Source organism: Salvelinus fontinalis, chromosome 38 (genome assembly GCF_029448725.1).
Source record: "Salvelinus fontinalis isolate EN_2023a chromosome 38, ASM2944872v1, whole genome shotgun sequence".
Lineage (NCBI taxonomy): Eukaryota > Metazoa > Chordata > Actinopteri > Salmoniformes > Salmonidae > Salvelinus > Salvelinus fontinalis.
Window position 1 is genome coordinate 8,329,170 of NC_074702.1, and position 17,505 is coordinate 8,346,674.

A 17,505-nucleotide genomic window follows, 5' to 3' on the forward strand; every position below is an offset into this window, starting at 1 on the left:
TAGTTACTAATGTAACCTATGTTACTAATGTAACCTATGTTACTAATGTAACCTATGTTACTAATGTAACCTATGTTGGTAGATGAGGTAAGTTCACTTCAGACCTTACAATGTAAAGCACTTTGAGCAGTTGGAAAGAGCTCTAAAGACATGTAATCCCATTATCATCATATCAACGTACTCTGTCTGAGTCGTACTGACAGCCAATTGCCGTGGAGACCCCATTGGTGAGTGAGTGAGGGACTGGGACGTCGGCAAGGTCAGCGCTAGGGCAGCAGACGGAACCAAGGGGTTCTTGTTCAGGCCAAACAAACGGTTGAATCTTGAATGGACAGAGAGACGGTTAATGGTTAATTTGACCAGAAACTCTGCCCACCTCACAGGAATAGAATAACTCTTACACATAACTTTCCCCATAGGCACTCTGGTCATGTGCTTGGGATATAGACTGTGTAGCCACAGGTAAATATGAACAGCTATTGAGCTAAATGTTGTGAAGTCAGGGTTCAGAGCCAGGCCCAGGACAAATATGTGTGGTTGTGTGCCTGTTAGCAGCTCAAGGTTTAACGTGGAGAAAGTGGTTAAAAACATCTGTGGACTTTTTTACTGCAATAATTGCCAAATTAAAAACAGTCGTCTTTTCCTTCCTGATTCTTCACTCCCTCGCTCTCACCTTCTCCACACACTAGTCCTCTCTCTCTCTGTGATCCTCTCTTCTTGGGTGGCCCTGAAAAGAAGGGATGACTGATGTGAGATGGAGAGAAATGAGTTATTCCCTTCTCGCTTTTCTACAGGACTATGAAACCTCCTGTCAGTCTACTTCTATGGGGGAGACAGGCAGGTATGGTTACCGAATGGTCTGACTGCGTCTCACAGCCTCCTGCAGCTCAAACAAACGCTCCTTATACTGGTTCTTCTCCATGACAACACGGGACATCTCCGAACGAGAGAACCGACGCAGCGATATGGGCAGGGAGGACTATGGGTAACAGATTAACATTCTAGTTAGAGTACATCAAGTCCATTAGAGAAATTTTATAAAAATGACAACATCTATTAGCAGAAATAAAGAGACAACACAAAGAAAGCCCTCTTACATCATCATCTGATTGATTTGCTTCCAGTTCTTTCCGAAGTCTACATTAAAGCAGAAACACATGCAATCAATGAATCACACCACATGAACAAATATTGTTTGTATAACTTTGTCTCATTCTGCCAACCATCAATGACCTGACACTAGAGTTGTGTACCTCTTGGTTTCCTCCTCCATCTCCTTCATCCTTCCCTCCAATCGGGTGACAGTCTCCTGGCAGGAAGTCACCTCCACCTTAAGAGCTGACCTCTCATTGGTCAGCTCCTCCACACGAGAGATCAGTGCTTTCCGGGCTGCATTCACTAACTCACTGGGAGAGGTAGAGGGAGACAATGTAAGAGTGAGAGAAAATTAATAAGAGAGAGAATGCAAAAGTGAATAAATACAGTAAACAAAGGACCCATTGTACTCCGTTTTACTTCAGGCCCAATGTGCCCTCTGTCAACGTCTAAATCTAAATGAAACAGAGGCATAGTGAATGGTAAGCCCCCTACACACAGAGTTAGTCACACAGGACTAGTCATAGTAGGTTAATAATAACGGTGGGATAAACGCGGGGACTTACTGGGTGTGTTTCAGGTCCTCATACTGAGAAAGAATCTCCTCAAACTGGTCAGTGCTGCCTGCACAGACAAGAAAAACAAACAGTTCTCACCACAAATAGCATTAACCCATACCTTAACCTTAACCCTTTTCAGAACAACTAGCTTGTAATTGCTCACGCCAGATCTCATGACATTGACACTTGAATCCAGTCTAACTAGTGCCTACTGCCCAGCACTGCCTAAGATACCCCCTCAGCTCTTTCCCCCTAGCCTTCCTCTGGCTGGAAAATAGAGGTTGTATGTATTTTAAGAGAGCAAAGGGCATACATTTCATCTTATGTGAACAACCAGTGCAGTGTTTCACTGCAAACAGGGGGCGTAGGTGTGCCCTTGCCTAATGGTCGTACCTCTGACACTGGCCCCCTGGTCCACACTCTCTATGTATTCCCGACTCAGCTCGGACAGCTCTGAAAACACAGACTCCGTGTTCCTCAGCTCCCATTCCAGACTATCCATATCCTCATCCTCCATCTCCTGCTTTGCTCCTTCCTCTTTTTTCTCCTCCTTCTCTCCTTCCTTCTCTGCCACCTCCTTAATTTCTTCCCCCATGCTGGTCTTGTCTCTGATTGGCTCTTTGGCGTCTGCTCGGACCGGGGTGCTAGGGAACATGGGTAACAGAGAAGAGGTTGGGAGGGGGCAGTGAGTGTCAGTTTGTCCAACAGTAAAGTGTGTTGGGGAGATGTCCAATCAAGAGTCTTTCTGAACCATGACAGACCTGTGAAGGGAAGTCGTCTGATTTACAGTCAACTAGTTGTGGCTGAGTTGGTTTATGGTTATGAATGTGTAAAAGAAAAGCTTTCATGGTAATGAAATAAAGCCAGTCCAGTTCATCTTGCACTGTAAGTGCACACATAGAGGACATACCTGGCCTTCATAAGGCCATGAAACTTCACCAGCTCAGGGGTGGAGCTTATGATGTCATTGATGAAGGACGCATCTCTGTCTGGCTTTACAACAATGTCAATCACCCTATCGTCCTTGGTTACCGGTTCTTCCAACAGGACAGAATTAGGAGGTGTTTCTGGCCTTTGATCAGTTAGCTGGAAAAGGGGAGGAGTCGGTAAGGACAACTTCCGTAGAAAAATACTACTGCTACAAGACAGAACAGAGGTTATCAAATCTAGAGAACGTACCTCCTGCCCGCTAACACAGGATTCTGACTGGCCGGTAGATTGTGAATTCTTGGAGCACACATGGTTACTAAAGACAGACAGGGCCCATTGTGACATCATAATGCAGTGAAAATCAGAAGCCATCAAATGAATGTACCACAGTGAGAGAGATATCTTTAGAATGGAAAGACTGCATACCATTCCATGTTGTTGTAGTCATATTAACTGAATTGAGTGTTGGCTAACCTTAGTGGAGATCCCTCTATATCCCTTTTCCTCTCCAGCAGATCCTTATAACTGACCACCAACTGAGAGACAGCGAGAGAACGAGAGAATGGAGAGAGAAAAAGAAGGACAAAAGGGAAGGACAGCGGGGATAATAAAATACATTTCCAATGATGGACAGCAGCTGTTACTGATAGAAGAGTACACAGACGTTGAGTCCCAAACAGCCTCGTCAGTCTAAACATGCTGTCGTCTGACCTTGTTGTGAGTGTGCTTCAGTGTGTTCAACTCTCTGCCCAGTCCAGCCCTCTGCTCCTCCAACGCCACCACTGTCACAGAAACAACACACAGTAGCAATTAGCATCACATATAGTACAGTATGTCTCAATGACCAGGGTCCCAGTGTGATTCTGCCGTAGCCTACTTGCCATGGTCTTATCAAACATCCTCAGTTTGTAACACAAATGATGTGAATGAAGGAAGTGAATATAAAATAATCTACACGGACATGAAGAGGGTAAGCATAAAGAGAGAGAGAAATAGATAGAGATTGATTGTTACAACACTGTACATAGTGATAATAGAACATTTGAAATGCCTTTATTCTTTTGTAACTTCTGTGAGTGTAATGTTTACTGTTAATTTCTGATTGTACACTTCACTTTGTTTATTATCTATTTCACTTGCTTTGGCAATGTTAACATATGTTTCCCATGCCAATAAAGCCCTTTGAATTGAAATTGAGAGATAGAGGGGGATGATAGAGGGAGGAAGCGATGGACACCCAGACCCAGTCAGACACTCACATTGGTCAGCCTGCTCTCTGGCCTTTTTCTCCAGTTCTTTTTCCCTCCTCTCTCTCTCCTTCTCTCTTCCCCTCATCGTCCTCCGCTCCTGCTCAATCTGGTCATCCAACTCCAGATACCGCTAAATGCAAAAAACAAACATTTATTAAAATGAATTAAACTATATGAAACTGAGTTGAAAAGGAATCGACCTCAAACCCTGACCCCATATCACATTTGCATAAAAAAAATTATAAACCATAAACACTTCTATCCCCTCTCACCTCCTGGCTCTCTCTCCTCAGTAGTTTCTCACTCTGGTATCTCTCCAACAGCTCATCTCGCTCTCCTTTCTCTCTCTCGGCCTCCTCCTCCCTCTCTCTGAGCTGGGCTCTGCAGCTGGCCAGGCCCTCCAGGACCCATACAAGGATGGGCACCAGGGACTCCACAACCCCTACGCCATGGGTCTCTATCACTGTCTGTAGCAGGGAAGGAGGGATGGGGGGTAGCATTAGATGAGTGTGGGTGGTGATGGAGAAGAGACAGAGGAATGAAAAGCCAGCGAGGAGAGAGAGAGGCAGGAAAGGGGCGATAGAACAGAAAGCAGTTGAGTGGTGGATGTGATGTGTGTTTACCTGTAGTTCTGAGTACAGTTTCCCGGCCTCTTCACTCACAATATCAGGGTCCAGATCCAGCTCCCCAGACCCACACAGGATACTCTCTCCACACTCCATCCCTCTCTGTCTCTCTCTGTCTATAAGTGAATGGGTCTCAGCTGATATGAGTATGTGAACTGTGTCTGTCAATACACTTCTTCCTCATATATAAATACCTACCCACCTAGTTTATCTAGACCTCTCACACTCATGTCTACTCCAATTTCCTCCAGCTCTCTACTGTACATGGTCCTTCCTCCATTTCTACAGCAAATGACCCCCCTATTCCCCTTAATGACTCTTCCTCTGCTCTAGCTGTAGATGTAACTGATGTCAGGGGGGAGGTTGGTGCCCATTCTGAAAGAGAGAGAAAAAAACAAACAGAATCATTTCTACAATGTCAGTGGAAATGTTAGTTTTTTTTATTTCTTCATTTGAGGAAATATAGGCTTGCAGGTACATACTACATGACTATTTTTTAGAAGTAAAAACCCCTTTACAACAATCAAACCACCATCATCTGTTTCTCTTTCTGTTCTGTTTCCTGTCTCTCACTGTGAGGGCTAGAATGTGAACTCTAAACATAGAAGTGCTACAGTGTGTATCGAGTTAGTTACTTTATTCACACTATGAGTCTTGTCTACTTTTACATATGTCTGTTGCTCTCTCCAATAACAGGTTGTGCCTTTAGACAAGTGACCTGGCAGTATACAGAATAGGAATGACTTAACATTTAGCATTAGTAAGCAAAATGACTCCATGCACGGTTAGTAAGCCTACTCCTTTTAATTCTCACACATGACTTTGCGTGTTTCCCACCCTGATTTGCCCTAGCAGGCGTACCTGTCCTCCTCACAGATCCCTCCTCCTGCCACCACCAGGCTCTTAACAGGGGATCAAAACACATGACCGTACCCACTACCCTGGTCTAGGCCTCACACCTACAGGCAGTGGATCCCAAGTAACCTCGACCAACGTCTGGCAAGCCTTGTCCCTGGATATGTATATCACTGACGAGGTTGATTTCTTGTTCATTGTTATTTTAAAGTGGTGATTCTGCTGCTGCTGGTGATTCTCTGATCCACCTCTACGCAGATGACACCATTCTGTATACTTCTGGCCCTTCTTTGGACACTGTGTTAACTAACCTCCAGACGAGCTTCAATGCCATACAACTCTCCTTCCGTGGCCTCCAAATGCTCTTAAATACAAGTAAAACTAAATGCATGCTCTTCAACCGATCGCTGCCCACACCTGCCCGCCCGTCCAGCATCACTACTCTGGACGGTTCTGACTTAGAATATGTGGACAACTACAAATACCTGGGTGTCTGGATAGACTGTAAACTCTCCTTCCAGACTCACATCAAGCATCTCCAATCCAAAGTTAAATCTAGAATCGGCTTCCTATTCCGCAACAAAGCCTCCTTTACTCATGCTGCCAAACATACCCTTGTAAAACTGACCATCCTACCAATCCTCGACTTCGGTGATGTCATTTACAAAATAGCCTCCAATACCCTACTCAACAAACTGGATGCAGTCTATCACAGTGCCATCCGTTTTGTCACCAAAGCCCCATATACTACCCACCACCGCAACCTGTATGCTCTCGTTGGTTGGCCCTCGCTTCATATTCGTCGCCAAACCCACTGACTCCAGGTCATCTATAAGTCATTGCTAGGTAAAGCCCCGCCTTATCTCAGCTCACTGGTCACCATAGCAGCACCTACCCGTAGCATGTGCTCCAGCAGGTATATTTCACTGGTCACCCCCAAAGCCAATTCCTCACTTGGCCACCTTTTCTTCCAGTTCTCTGCTGCCAATGACTGGAACGAACTGCAAAAATCACTGAAGCTGGAGACTCATATCTCCCTCACTAGCTTTAAGCACCAGCTGTCAGAGCAGCTCACAGATCACTGCACCTAGCTCATCTGTAAATAGCCCATCCAACTACCTTATCCCCATACTGTTATTTATTTTGCTCCTTTGCACCCTAGTATCTCTACTTGCACACTCATCTTGTGCACATCTATCACTCCAGTATTTAATTGCTATATTGTAATTATTTCGCCACTATGGCCTATTTATTGCCTTACCTCCCTTATCCTACCTCATTTGCACACATTGTATATAGATTTTTCTATTGTATTATTGACTGTATGTTTGTTTATTCCATGTGTAACTCTGTGTTTTTGTTTGTGTAGCACTGCTTTGCTTTATCTTGGCCAGGTCGCAGTTGTAAATGATAACTTGTTCTCAACTAGCCTACCCGGTTAAATACAGGTGAAATAAAAAATAAAAATAAATAAAGTAACAGTCAGATTATTAGGCGGTCTGTCCTCCAAGACGATTCAGACTGTACAAACATTTAACACCTGTTGCTGAATAGGTCGTTCGTATTGCTGGGTACTGTTGTACTACAAATACACGCACGCACACACACACACACACACACACACACACACACACACACACACACACACACACACACACACACACACACACGATATTGAATGACAGGAACACACGGATGTCCAAAGAATAATCGACGATGCAGCCTAAGCAATAAACACCAACTCGATCTAGCCTGCCTGAAGTGCAATAACATGATGACGTTTGCGGTATAAATAAACCATTGACTGACAACAGTCACCTTATAGATTTTACGAGATCACCTTCATTTCATTTGGCCTACTGTAGTTCGGAGAACTGAACCAAAACGTTCACTCTGTCTTTTTATATGTTAACTCACCTTTGAGTCTCTTTAGTTCCCACAACTTGTATATCATTTGTTGAAACGGGTAATATTCCAGTCGTTCACTTTGAAGCCAATTTGTAAGTCGCTCTGGATAAGAGCGTCTGCTAAATGACTTAAATGTAAATGTAAAGAAGATATCAATTACTCCTACAGAGAGTTTGAAGAAGGGGGTGTGGTTTAATTTAGACTCAAGTTGACCGAATTCCTATTCTGGCCTATCGGAGTGATAGGCTGTTCTCAGTGTCCAACGGCCGTGTAAAAAAAGGCGGGTCTTGTGAGTAAAAAAAAGTTCCTAACTTGAACAATGACACGTGATGAGGGGAACGTTGAAGCGTTGTCAGGTGACCTTCTCTAATACCTGTCTAAATGTTTCACATAATATGACCTTTCACCCCTTTTTTCATTGACTGTTTTTCCCAGCGGTTAATCAAGTACAGTATAACTATGTGAACAACTGAACACTGCAGAAGACCAGCAGATGTTTGCAAAAACGTGACCAGGTATCCAATTTCCTCTAGGCAGTTATTCCATAGGCTACTGTATATTAACCAGATCCAGTTGTTTTTTTACAGAAAGTCCTGCTGACTATGCGCTGAAATTGCAGGAAAAGTTTCCTTTTTGCGTAACATGAGTGACTACTGTAATAACAAATGGTTTGGGGAAGTGAAGGAAATGTGTCAGTGAAACTCAGTACTCTTAGGCAATTCATAAGCCTTCGCATGAACTATAGAAAATGAAACCAGTTTTGAGTATTGCTAGCAAGGTCATGAAAAATGAGTACAGTACATTCTCCAGCAGATGGAGGCAAACACACATCTGTCTTTGTCTCCTGTCTGTCCATCTGTATGTACAGTGACTGTACAAAACATTAGGAACATCTTCCTACTATTGAGTTGCACCCCCTTTTGCCCTCAGAACAGCCTCAATTCATCGATCATGGGCTCTAAAGTGTTAAAAGCATTCCACAGGGATGCTGGCCCATGTTGACTCCAATGCTTCCCACATTTGTGTTAAGTTGGCTGCATGTCCTTTGGGTGGTGGACCATGCTTGATACACACAGGAAACTGTTGAGCGTTGCAATTCTTGACACACTCAAACCGGTGCGCGTGGCACCTACTACCATACCCCATTCAAAGACACTTCAATCTTTTGTCTTGCCCATTTACCCTCTGAATGGCACGCATGCACAATCCAGTCAGTCTAGATGAATGGGAGGAGACAGGTTATAGAAGGATTTTTAAGCCTTGAGACAATTGAGACATGAAGTGGATTTAACAGGTGACATCAGTAAGGGGTCATAGACTGACCAGGTGAATCCAGGTGAAAGCTATGTCATGAAAGAGCGCACTCAGTGTTTTGTACACTCAGTGGCAAGAAAAAGTATGTGAACCTTTTGGAATTACCTGGACTTCTGCATAAATTGGTCATAAAATTTGATCTGATCTTCATCAACAATACACAATTCACAACAATTCACAAAAACAGTCTGATTAAACTAATAACACACAAACAATTATACGTTTTCATGTCTTTATTGAACACACCATGTAAACATTCACAATGCAGGGTGGAAAAAGTACCTGAACCCTTTGATTTAATAACTGGTTGACCCTCCTTTGGCAGCAATAACCTCAACCAAACGTTTTCTGTAGTTGTGTATCAGACCTGCACAACGGTCAGGAGGAATTTTGGACCATCCCTCTTTACAAAATTGTTTCAGTTCAGCGATATTCTTGGGGTGTCTGGTGTGAACTGCTCTCTTGAGGTCATGCCACAGCATCTCAATCGGGTTGAGGTCAGGACTCTGACTGGGCCACTCCAGAAGGTGTATTTTCTTCTGTTGAAGCCATTCTGTTGTTGATTTACTTCTGTGTTTTGGGTCGTTGTCCTGTTGCATCACCTAACTTATGTTGAGCTTCAATTGGAGGACAGGTGTGCAAAGCTGTCACCGAGGCAAAGGATGGCAACTTTGAAGAATCTGAAATATAAAATATATTTTGATTTGTTTAACACTTGTTTGGTTACTACATGAGTCCATATGCGTTATTTCATAGTTTTGATGTCTTCACTATTATTCTACAATGTAAAAATAAAGTAAAACTCTGGAATGAGTAGGTGTGTCCAAACTTTTGACTGGTACTGTATATAGTGTATTCTAATCATGTACAGTATATATATTTTTCTTTTAGGATTATTATTGCTAGGTATTACTAAACAGTTGGAATTAGAAACACAAGCATTTCGCTGCACCTGCGATAACATCTGCAAATCTGTGTATGCGACCAATAAACTTTGATTTGATTTTATAATGGAAATGTTATGCAATGTTTTACAAACGGTGGGCCTGTCTGACTCAAGAAGGAGTGAAGAGTGACATGCAATGACCATGTGAAAATTCATCTTTTAAACTACTTGCATCACATAGAAAATGGTGTTTTGTTTTCCACAGGAAACCTCTCATCGTCAACCTTTCCTGTTGCATTCCACCCAGATTGAAGAGGGAGATTGAGAAAGATGAAGAGAAGGGAAAAGAGAGAGAGAGATAAAGGTCTATTTATGTGACACCAGAACAAGAGGGGAAAGAATTGGCGTTTACACATGGAGCCAGAGATTGTCAAATATTTTATCTTAAAATTACTCAACCAAAATACATTTTTATGGTGTGAAACAAATTCATAACATACCTATAAAACATGACTGTTCTTCCATGAAATACTAAAGTGTGACTATGTGCAATAATCATGACTTGAAAACATATTCCTCTCTTTTTTTCATTTTTACACAGTCACAGTTTTTATAACACTCCTCCCTCTCTCCCCTATGAGCACCACCTTCCCATCCTCCCTCGTTATCTCTCTCCTTCTCTTCGTCAGGAAGCGAAAGCCCACCACACTGCCCACAACCCCAAAACTGATAGCCAGAACCACCAATCCCAGCCCCAGGAGGTGCGAGGTCCGGCCCCCGACCTGCACTGATTGGTCCCAGATTCCCAGGGTAACCACGCTTAGGCCAATCAGAGTGCCCCAAACACCAAAGGCTAGCATGCAGGAGCCACAAGACCGTTCAGCGCCCCCAGTTATCACGGTGATGCCTGCCACGGAGACAACCCCTCCTGGTAGGGTCACCATCTCTGATTTGGAGTCATAGGTCACAGCGGAGGTGGTACCTGGGAGAGTGGAGGGATCCAGGGTGTCCATCTTTGTTGTTATCTTTTAGATGTCTCTTTCGTACTGTTACTCCTTTTGTACGTTTCTCTTTGTTTTGGTGCTCTCTTGACTTTGTGTCCTGTGTCCAGTCTCGTGTCCAGTCTTGTGTCCAGTCTTGTGTCGTCTTGTGTCCAGTCTCGTGTCCAGTCTCATGTCCAGTCTTGTGTCCAGTCCTGGGCCACAAAGTAGTCCGTTAAAGCACATGGATGGAGGTGTTCATCTTGTCTGCAGTACAGTTTTTCCTATTGAATGATATGATCGTGATGCAATATAATGAAATTGATCAGTGACAACAACCAGTAACAAACCAAGATATTACATAGACAAGATCACTCTTGTCTATGTAATGCAAGGATTTTTTCGTTATTGCTTCAGGATATCTTCATATAGACGTATTTGTCTTTACAGTGTTTAAATCAGGCTATAGAAGTCCCTAATCAATATTACATGACTCTAGAGCTTTAACTCAAGCATTAAATAAAGAGAAAGAAAAAAACACTGCTTTTAAAGAGAAAGAAAACTATTTAATTTGAGAGAAAATAAATACTCACCTCATTGGCTTCCTATCAATATTGGACCAAAGAGCACATTGGTTGATATGTAAAATGTTGGTCTATGGACATCCTTTACATTCATAAAAATCATTCAATTACTCAAGAGCCCAAATGTAAGGGTTTTGTCATCTTCAGTAAAGGCCAAACTGTGTTGGCTTTCTCTGTGGGGAGATTCTAAAGAAATGGGAGCAGACCACTCATTGCTTGTCACCTTTATCATGTGACGCCTACAAAGACGGAGGCGGACGCAGTTGTTATAATTGTTGTTATCATTTGTTTGTTTCTGCTGTTCTCTGTATTCAGTAGGAAGGTCTCGTCTGTCGTTAAGCCTCATTATGACCCATTAACTGGTATTTATCTAGGACCCCTTCCTTTTTCTCTCCCTCGTTCCCTCGCTCTCTCTCTGAAGGTTTGGGTTGGGTCCCACCAAGGCATTGTTTGGGTAGACCTAGAGTTAGTTTTTTCTAGTTCTTAAAAGGTTTCCCTCTCCTTGTTTCCAATATCACTTCCTCTCTTTAAGTGCTCTTTCTGCACTATTCTATTGAAAATAAATCACATTAGCAATGGTGAATTTGAGTATGTTCATAAAAAGCCTCAGAACTCTTTTTTCCACACCTTATTTCCACCATATTTTTAGGTTTATAGCTGCTTATTTTGACCCTGAGGCAATGAGACTTTATAAGTACAGTAGTACTGTTTTTAACTGTATGGAATATGCTTTTCAGTGTACTTACTGCTTCTTGCGGTTTGCTACGGTCAGGAAAAATAAACGACCTGAATGTTGTTATTGGCCAATGCAGACCTGTGACACAGATGGAGAGGTCACGGAGGTTCAGCCGTATTACCTATATGTGTCAGTAAGAACCCAGGATGATCCTCTTCCCAGGCCACAGAATGAGGCTCCCGTCTGTCTGAAGACCAGAAGACATCCCTACCACAGACAGACAGATGTACTCACACGTTGACTCAATGAACTGCTTGTGTAACGGAGGGGTTTCCTGGCACGGTAGCTAGTACGACTGTTTACGAACAAACTGACATTCCCAGAAATGTGCCAATGTTGATCTGAAACCATGGAGCACATATAATAATGCCATGTTTCCACTTGAGATTTCCCCCAGTGTTTACCCAAAGGGCTCAGACTTGTATGATTCTATCTCCACGGACCAGCACCTGTGTCTCACTGGGCCATGGCATCGACGGTCCTGCTCTGACTTGGGGCCAAGGCCTGACCACTGATACTTTTCGTCCTTACATAACAATGGTTACTGTGAACATGGGTTAACACCTTTCTATGGTTAACACTTCTCACAAAGCAACTGTCTTGATGACCCAGAGGTTGTTGATTCTGCTCTTTACAAGTCGTTGATAGTCTACTCCTGCCTTTTCACCCCAAGTCTTTAGTGTCACACTCCTGATGGAAACAAAATAACTGTAACGGCAGCCTTCCTCCTCTTCGTCTGAAGAGGAGGTGTAGCAGGGATCGGACCAAGACGCAGCGAAGTTTGTGCTCATGTAACGGATGTGAAATGGCTAGCTAGTTAGCGGGTACGCGCTAGTAGCGTTTCAATCAGTTACATCACTTGCTCTGAAACCTATTAGTAGTGTTGCCCCTTGCTCTGCAAGGGCCGCGGCCTTTGTGGAGCGATGGGTAACGATGCTTCGTGGGCGACCATTGTTGATGTGTGCAGAGGGTCCCTGGTTCGCGCCCGGGTCGGGGCGAGGGGACGTACTAAAGTTATACTGTTACACTCAACATATTTAAAAAAGACGAATAAACGTGAACACTTACAAAACGAAATAACAAATGTGGCAAACCAATACAGCCCTATCTGGTGCAGAGAAAACACAAAGACAGGAAACAACCACCCACAAAATCCCAACACAAAACAAGCCACCTAAATATGATTCCCAATCAGAGACAACACAAAACACCTGCCTCTGATTGAGAACCATATTAGCCCAAACATAGAAACAGACAAACTAGACACACAACATAGAATGCCCACCCAGCTCACATCCTGACCAACACTAAAACAAGCAAAACACACAAGAACTATGGTCAGAACGTGACAATAACACTACAGCCTACATTAACTTAAACACATGATGGCACACTGATGCTGGGTAAGTCTGAGGTGAAAATTCAGCATTAGAGCTGTTACTGTAACCGTTAGTTACAGCAGATGCCTTTTTACTTTCACAAAAAGTGGGTATGTCCAGGTCAGGAATCTAACACTGGGCCTGTGGGTATGTCCAGGTCAGGAATCTAACACTAGGCCTGTGGGCATGTCCAGGTCAGGACTCTACACTGGGCCTGTGGGTATGTCCAGGTTTAGGAATCTAACACTAGGCCTGTGGGTATGTCCAGGTCAGGACTCTAACACTGGGCCTGTGGGTATGTCCAGGTCAGGAATCTAACACTGGGCCTGTGTGTATGTCCAGGTCAGGACTCTACACTGGGCCTGTGGGTATGTCCAGGTCAGGAATCTAACACTGGGCCTGTGGGTATGTCCAGGTCAGGAATCTAACACTGGGCCTGTGGGTATGTCCAGGTCAGGAATCTAACACTGGGCCTGTGGGTATGTCCAGGTCAGGAATCTAACACTGGGCCTGTGGGTATGTCCAGGTCAGGAATCTAACACTGGGCCTGTGGGTATGTCCAGGTCAGGAATCTAACACTGGGCCTGTGGGTATGTCCAGGTCAGGAATCTAACACTGGGCCTGTGGGTATGTCCAGGTCAGGAATCTAACACTGGGCCTGTGGGTATGTCCAGGTCAGGAATCTAACACTGGGCCTGTGGGTATGTCCAGGTCAGGAATCTAACACTGGGCCTGTGGGTATGTCCAGGTCAGGAATCTAACACTGGGCCTGTGGGTATGTCCAGGTCAGGAATCTAACACTGGGCCTGTGGGTATGTCCAGGTCAGGAATCTAACACTGGGCCTGTGGGTATGTCCAGGTCAGGAATCTAACACTGGGCCTGTGGGTATGTCCAGGTCAGGAATCTAACACTGGGCCTGTGGGTATGTCCAGGTCAGGAATCTAACACTGGGCCTGTGGGCAACTTCTATCTGGAGAAGCTCAGAGAATCAAATTTATTTATATAGCCCTTCTTACATCAGCTGATATCTCAAAGTGCTGTACAGAAACCCAGCCAAAAACCCCAAACAGCAAGCAATGCAGGTACAGCTCAGAGGCCAGGGATTGTTTTTGTGAGGAGGAGAGGGGTGGTAATTCTCTGAGTGATGGTGGTGATGGTAATTGGCTCAGACTGGAGCAGGGTGGGGCAGTGGTAATCCAATGAACAAGCTCACTGGGTATATTTATAGGGAAGAGAAAATCCTCTTTTGACAGAGTTAGATGAGAACAGGTAAGAATCAGATGTAAGGGTTAATTAGGACAGGAGGAAGAGGTATGGTTATACATGGCCTACAGTATAGGCATAGGATGAACAAACATTGTCAACTCACACATCCACATCAAAATAACAAAAGTTATCTCCTGCATACTGTTATTCTACCAACCTTTGTGATTATGGAAGCAATTCGGGATCGTCCCAACCCAAATATGTAAAAGGTTGTTCTACCAATGCATTTTATGTCCTTGTGACATTGTGTGTACATTTTGATAAAAACACTCAACAGTTGGGGGGCATACTGCTGTAACTAAACTAAACTATGGTAAAAATTGAAATAGTAATGAAAATCCCAATTTTGGCATGTCTCACGTCATGTTTTTCTGACTTCTAGGAAGATTTTAACCCAATTAACCCCAACATTTCCCCAAGTTTTCACCATCGTTGTGAAGTCCTGGTTATTTTGATTATTTGACAAAGTAATTTCTGAAGATGATTATTTATTTAATGTGATTAATGAGTAACACTTGTTTTAATATGGTGAAACTATTCCTTTTTTATTCAAAGAAACATTGAGCATGATATAGTCAAATCGTAGTGTAAAAGCAGGTGAGCTGGTTCTACTCTGTTTGGCCATTTTATGTTGTTTTGTGGTGGAAAACTGAGCGAGTCGAGCATAACACGTCAACCCTCTTACCCATAGATAAGCTCGATTTTTTTGTGAAGCTTACATTCAATTGCCCCTCACTATTGCACAAAACAAGCTTCCATTCCCCGTCACAAGCGGAGTTATGGCTGTTTTAAGAAAAATAATTGTCAACCCTGTGAAAGGGTCAGGGTAGGACATGTAAACCAATGGCAAAATTGCAGGAATATGGTTAGAAGGAGCATGATGTTTGCAACACTACATTTGGACTTGTGTTATTACCTATTTGTTACATAGTGGCTGTGTGGGTTCATTTGAAGGTTTTTGGACAATTCCTTACCTTATTACTTATAGTACAGGCACAAATAATTGTGTGAGGAGGAAAGGGGGTAGGAGAAGGACAAACTACACTACCACAAGAAAAATAGACACTTAGAGACGGAGATGGGGGGTCCAGATGGGTAGGAGGTAGTAAAGAGGGATACATGTTCCTATCACAGACAAAACAAAGACAGACAGAGTGGGAAAAGACACAGTAATGGCGCATTTCCAACAAGGATTTCCCCCAGTGTTTTACCAAAAAGCCTCCGACTTTTTCACTTACGCAGGCCGGGACACCCGTGTCACACTGGGCCATGGCTCGGGCGGACTTGCTCTAATTTGGAGGCAAGGCCCTGGGCACTTTAAATCTGGCTTGCATTTACACAACAATGGCTAACTGTGAACTTTAACACCTTCTCACAAAGCAACAGTCTTGAATGATGCAGAGGTTGTTAATTATAGTCTTAAGTGTCACACTCCTGAGTGGTATACTACGAAGCAAGCTAGATCTAGGGTTTTATCAAGCTAGCCAGCCTCAGTTAGCTTCACATTCCAGCTCAGGCTTTATCCGTACTACGACGGTGAATATGTCTTGTCCCCCTGCCGCTAACTTTAGCCACAGCCTGCTGAAATCTAAGTTCAGCAGGCTGTGTGTCACGGTCGTCTTCTTGAATGACAGTGGACCAAGGCGCAGCGTATGCAAAATACATCTCTTTATTTTGTAAGAGAGGGAAAAACACGAAACAAACACTATACACAAACTAACCAAAACAAACGACTGTGAAGCTACAAACGCAAGTGCACACACAAACTACTTACGTTCAACATAGACAATTACCCACAAATGCATGATGCCTATGGCTGCCTTAAATATGGCTCCCAATCAGAGACAAATGAAAGACATCTGTCTCTGATTGAGACCCACTCAGGCAACCATAGACATACCTAGAAACATACACTCCACCATAGACACAGCTAGACTTCTATACTACACATAAACCCAACTACTCTAATAAACCCCCTAAACCTTACAACCACCCTAGACACTACAAAAACCACATACATTCCCCATGTCACACCCTGACCTAACTAAAATAATTAAGAAAACAAAGAATACTAAGGCCAGGGCGTGACATAACCCCCCCCCCTTAAGGTGCGAACTCCGGGCGCACCAGCACAAAGTCTAGGGGAGGGTCTGGGTGGGCGTCCGTCCACGGCGGCGGCTCCGGCACTGGTCATGGTCCCCACCCCACCATAGTCACTACCCGCTTTCGTCTCCCCCTTAGAATGACCACCCTCATTTTACACCCACTTAGGTTAAGGGGCAACACCAAGATAAAGGACAGCTCCGGGACAAGGTAGCTCAGGACAGAGAGGTAGCTCAGGACAGAGGGATAGCTCAGGACAGAGGGATAGCTCAGGACAGAGGGATAGCTCAGGACAGAGGGATAGCTCAGGATAGAGAGGTAGCTCAGGATAGAGGGGCAACTCCGGACTGAAGGGCAGCTCCGGACAGAGAGACAGCTCTGGACTGAGGGGCAGTTCTGGATAAATAGCCGCTCTGGGCTGAGGGGCAGCTCATGGCTGGCTGACGGCTCTGGACGCTCATGGCTGGCTGACGGCTCTGGACGCTCATGGCTGGCTGACGGCTCTGGACGCTCATGGCTGGCTGACGGCTCTGGACGCTCATGGCTGGCTGACGGCTCTGGACGCTCATGGCTGGCTGACGGCTCTGGACGCTCATGGCTGGCAGATCCTGTCTGGTTGGCGGCTCTGGCAGATCCTGTCTGGTTGGCGGCTCTGGCAGATCCTGTCTGGTTGGCGGCTCTGGCAGATCCTGACTGACGAATGGCTCTAGCGGCTCCTGACTGACTAACGGCTCTAGCGGCTCGGGACAGACGGGCGGCTCAGACGGTACTGGGCAGACGGATGGCTCAGACGGCACTGGGCAGACGGATGGCTCAGACGGCACTGGGCAGACGGATGGCTCAGACGGCACTGGGCAGACGGATGGCTCAGACGGCACTGGGCAGACGGATGGCTCAGACGGCACTGGGCAGACGGATGGCTCAGACGGCACTGGGCAGACGGATGGCTCAGACGGCACTGGGCAGACGGATGGCTCAGACGGCACTGGGCAGACGGATGGCTCAGATGGCGCTGGTGAGACGGTTGGCTCT

The 17,505-nt window shown here is 44.6% G+C and overlaps 1 protein-coding gene across 3 annotated transcripts in view; it reads right to left on the reverse strand.

Moving 5' to 3' along the window:
• The window catches only part of LOC129837212 (C-Jun-amino-terminal kinase-interacting protein 4-like), a 57,100-nt gene extending 49,675 nt beyond the window's left edge, over positions 1 to 7,425 (reverse strand). The window contains exons 1-15 of one of the 3 annotated variants that reach the window (XM_055903194.1): positions 7,234 to 7,424; positions 4,459 to 4,836; positions 4,108 to 4,302; positions 3,845 to 3,965; positions 3,297 to 3,367; positions 3,060 to 3,121; positions 2,835 to 2,901; positions 2,566 to 2,741; positions 2,049 to 2,299; positions 1,662 to 1,719; positions 1,254 to 1,406; positions 1,098 to 1,137; positions 852 to 979; positions 674 to 727; positions 182 to 322 (exon numbers count right to left, since the gene is read on the reverse strand). In XM_055903194.1, the coding sequence (XP_055759169.1) occupies positions 182 to 322; positions 674 to 727; positions 852 to 979; positions 1,098 to 1,137; positions 1,254 to 1,406; positions 1,662 to 1,719; positions 2,049 to 2,299; positions 2,566 to 2,741; positions 2,835 to 2,901; positions 3,060 to 3,121; positions 3,297 to 3,367; positions 3,845 to 3,965; positions 4,108 to 4,302; positions 4,459 to 4,557 (1,616 nt within the window). In that variant the 5' untranslated portion in view covers positions 4,558 to 4,836; positions 7,234 to 7,424. Of the gene's footprint in view, positions 1 to 181; positions 323 to 673; positions 728 to 851; positions 980 to 1,097; positions 1,138 to 1,253; positions 1,407 to 1,661; positions 1,720 to 2,048; positions 2,300 to 2,565; positions 2,742 to 2,834; positions 2,902 to 3,059; positions 3,122 to 3,296; positions 3,368 to 3,844; positions 3,966 to 4,107; positions 4,303 to 4,458; positions 4,837 to 7,233 lie in introns of all 3 variants that reach the window. The other 2 variants (XM_055903192.1, XM_055903193.1) reach the window with 2 other exon arrangements.
• Between the last annotated feature and the right edge of the window lie 10,080 nt (positions 7,426 to 17,505).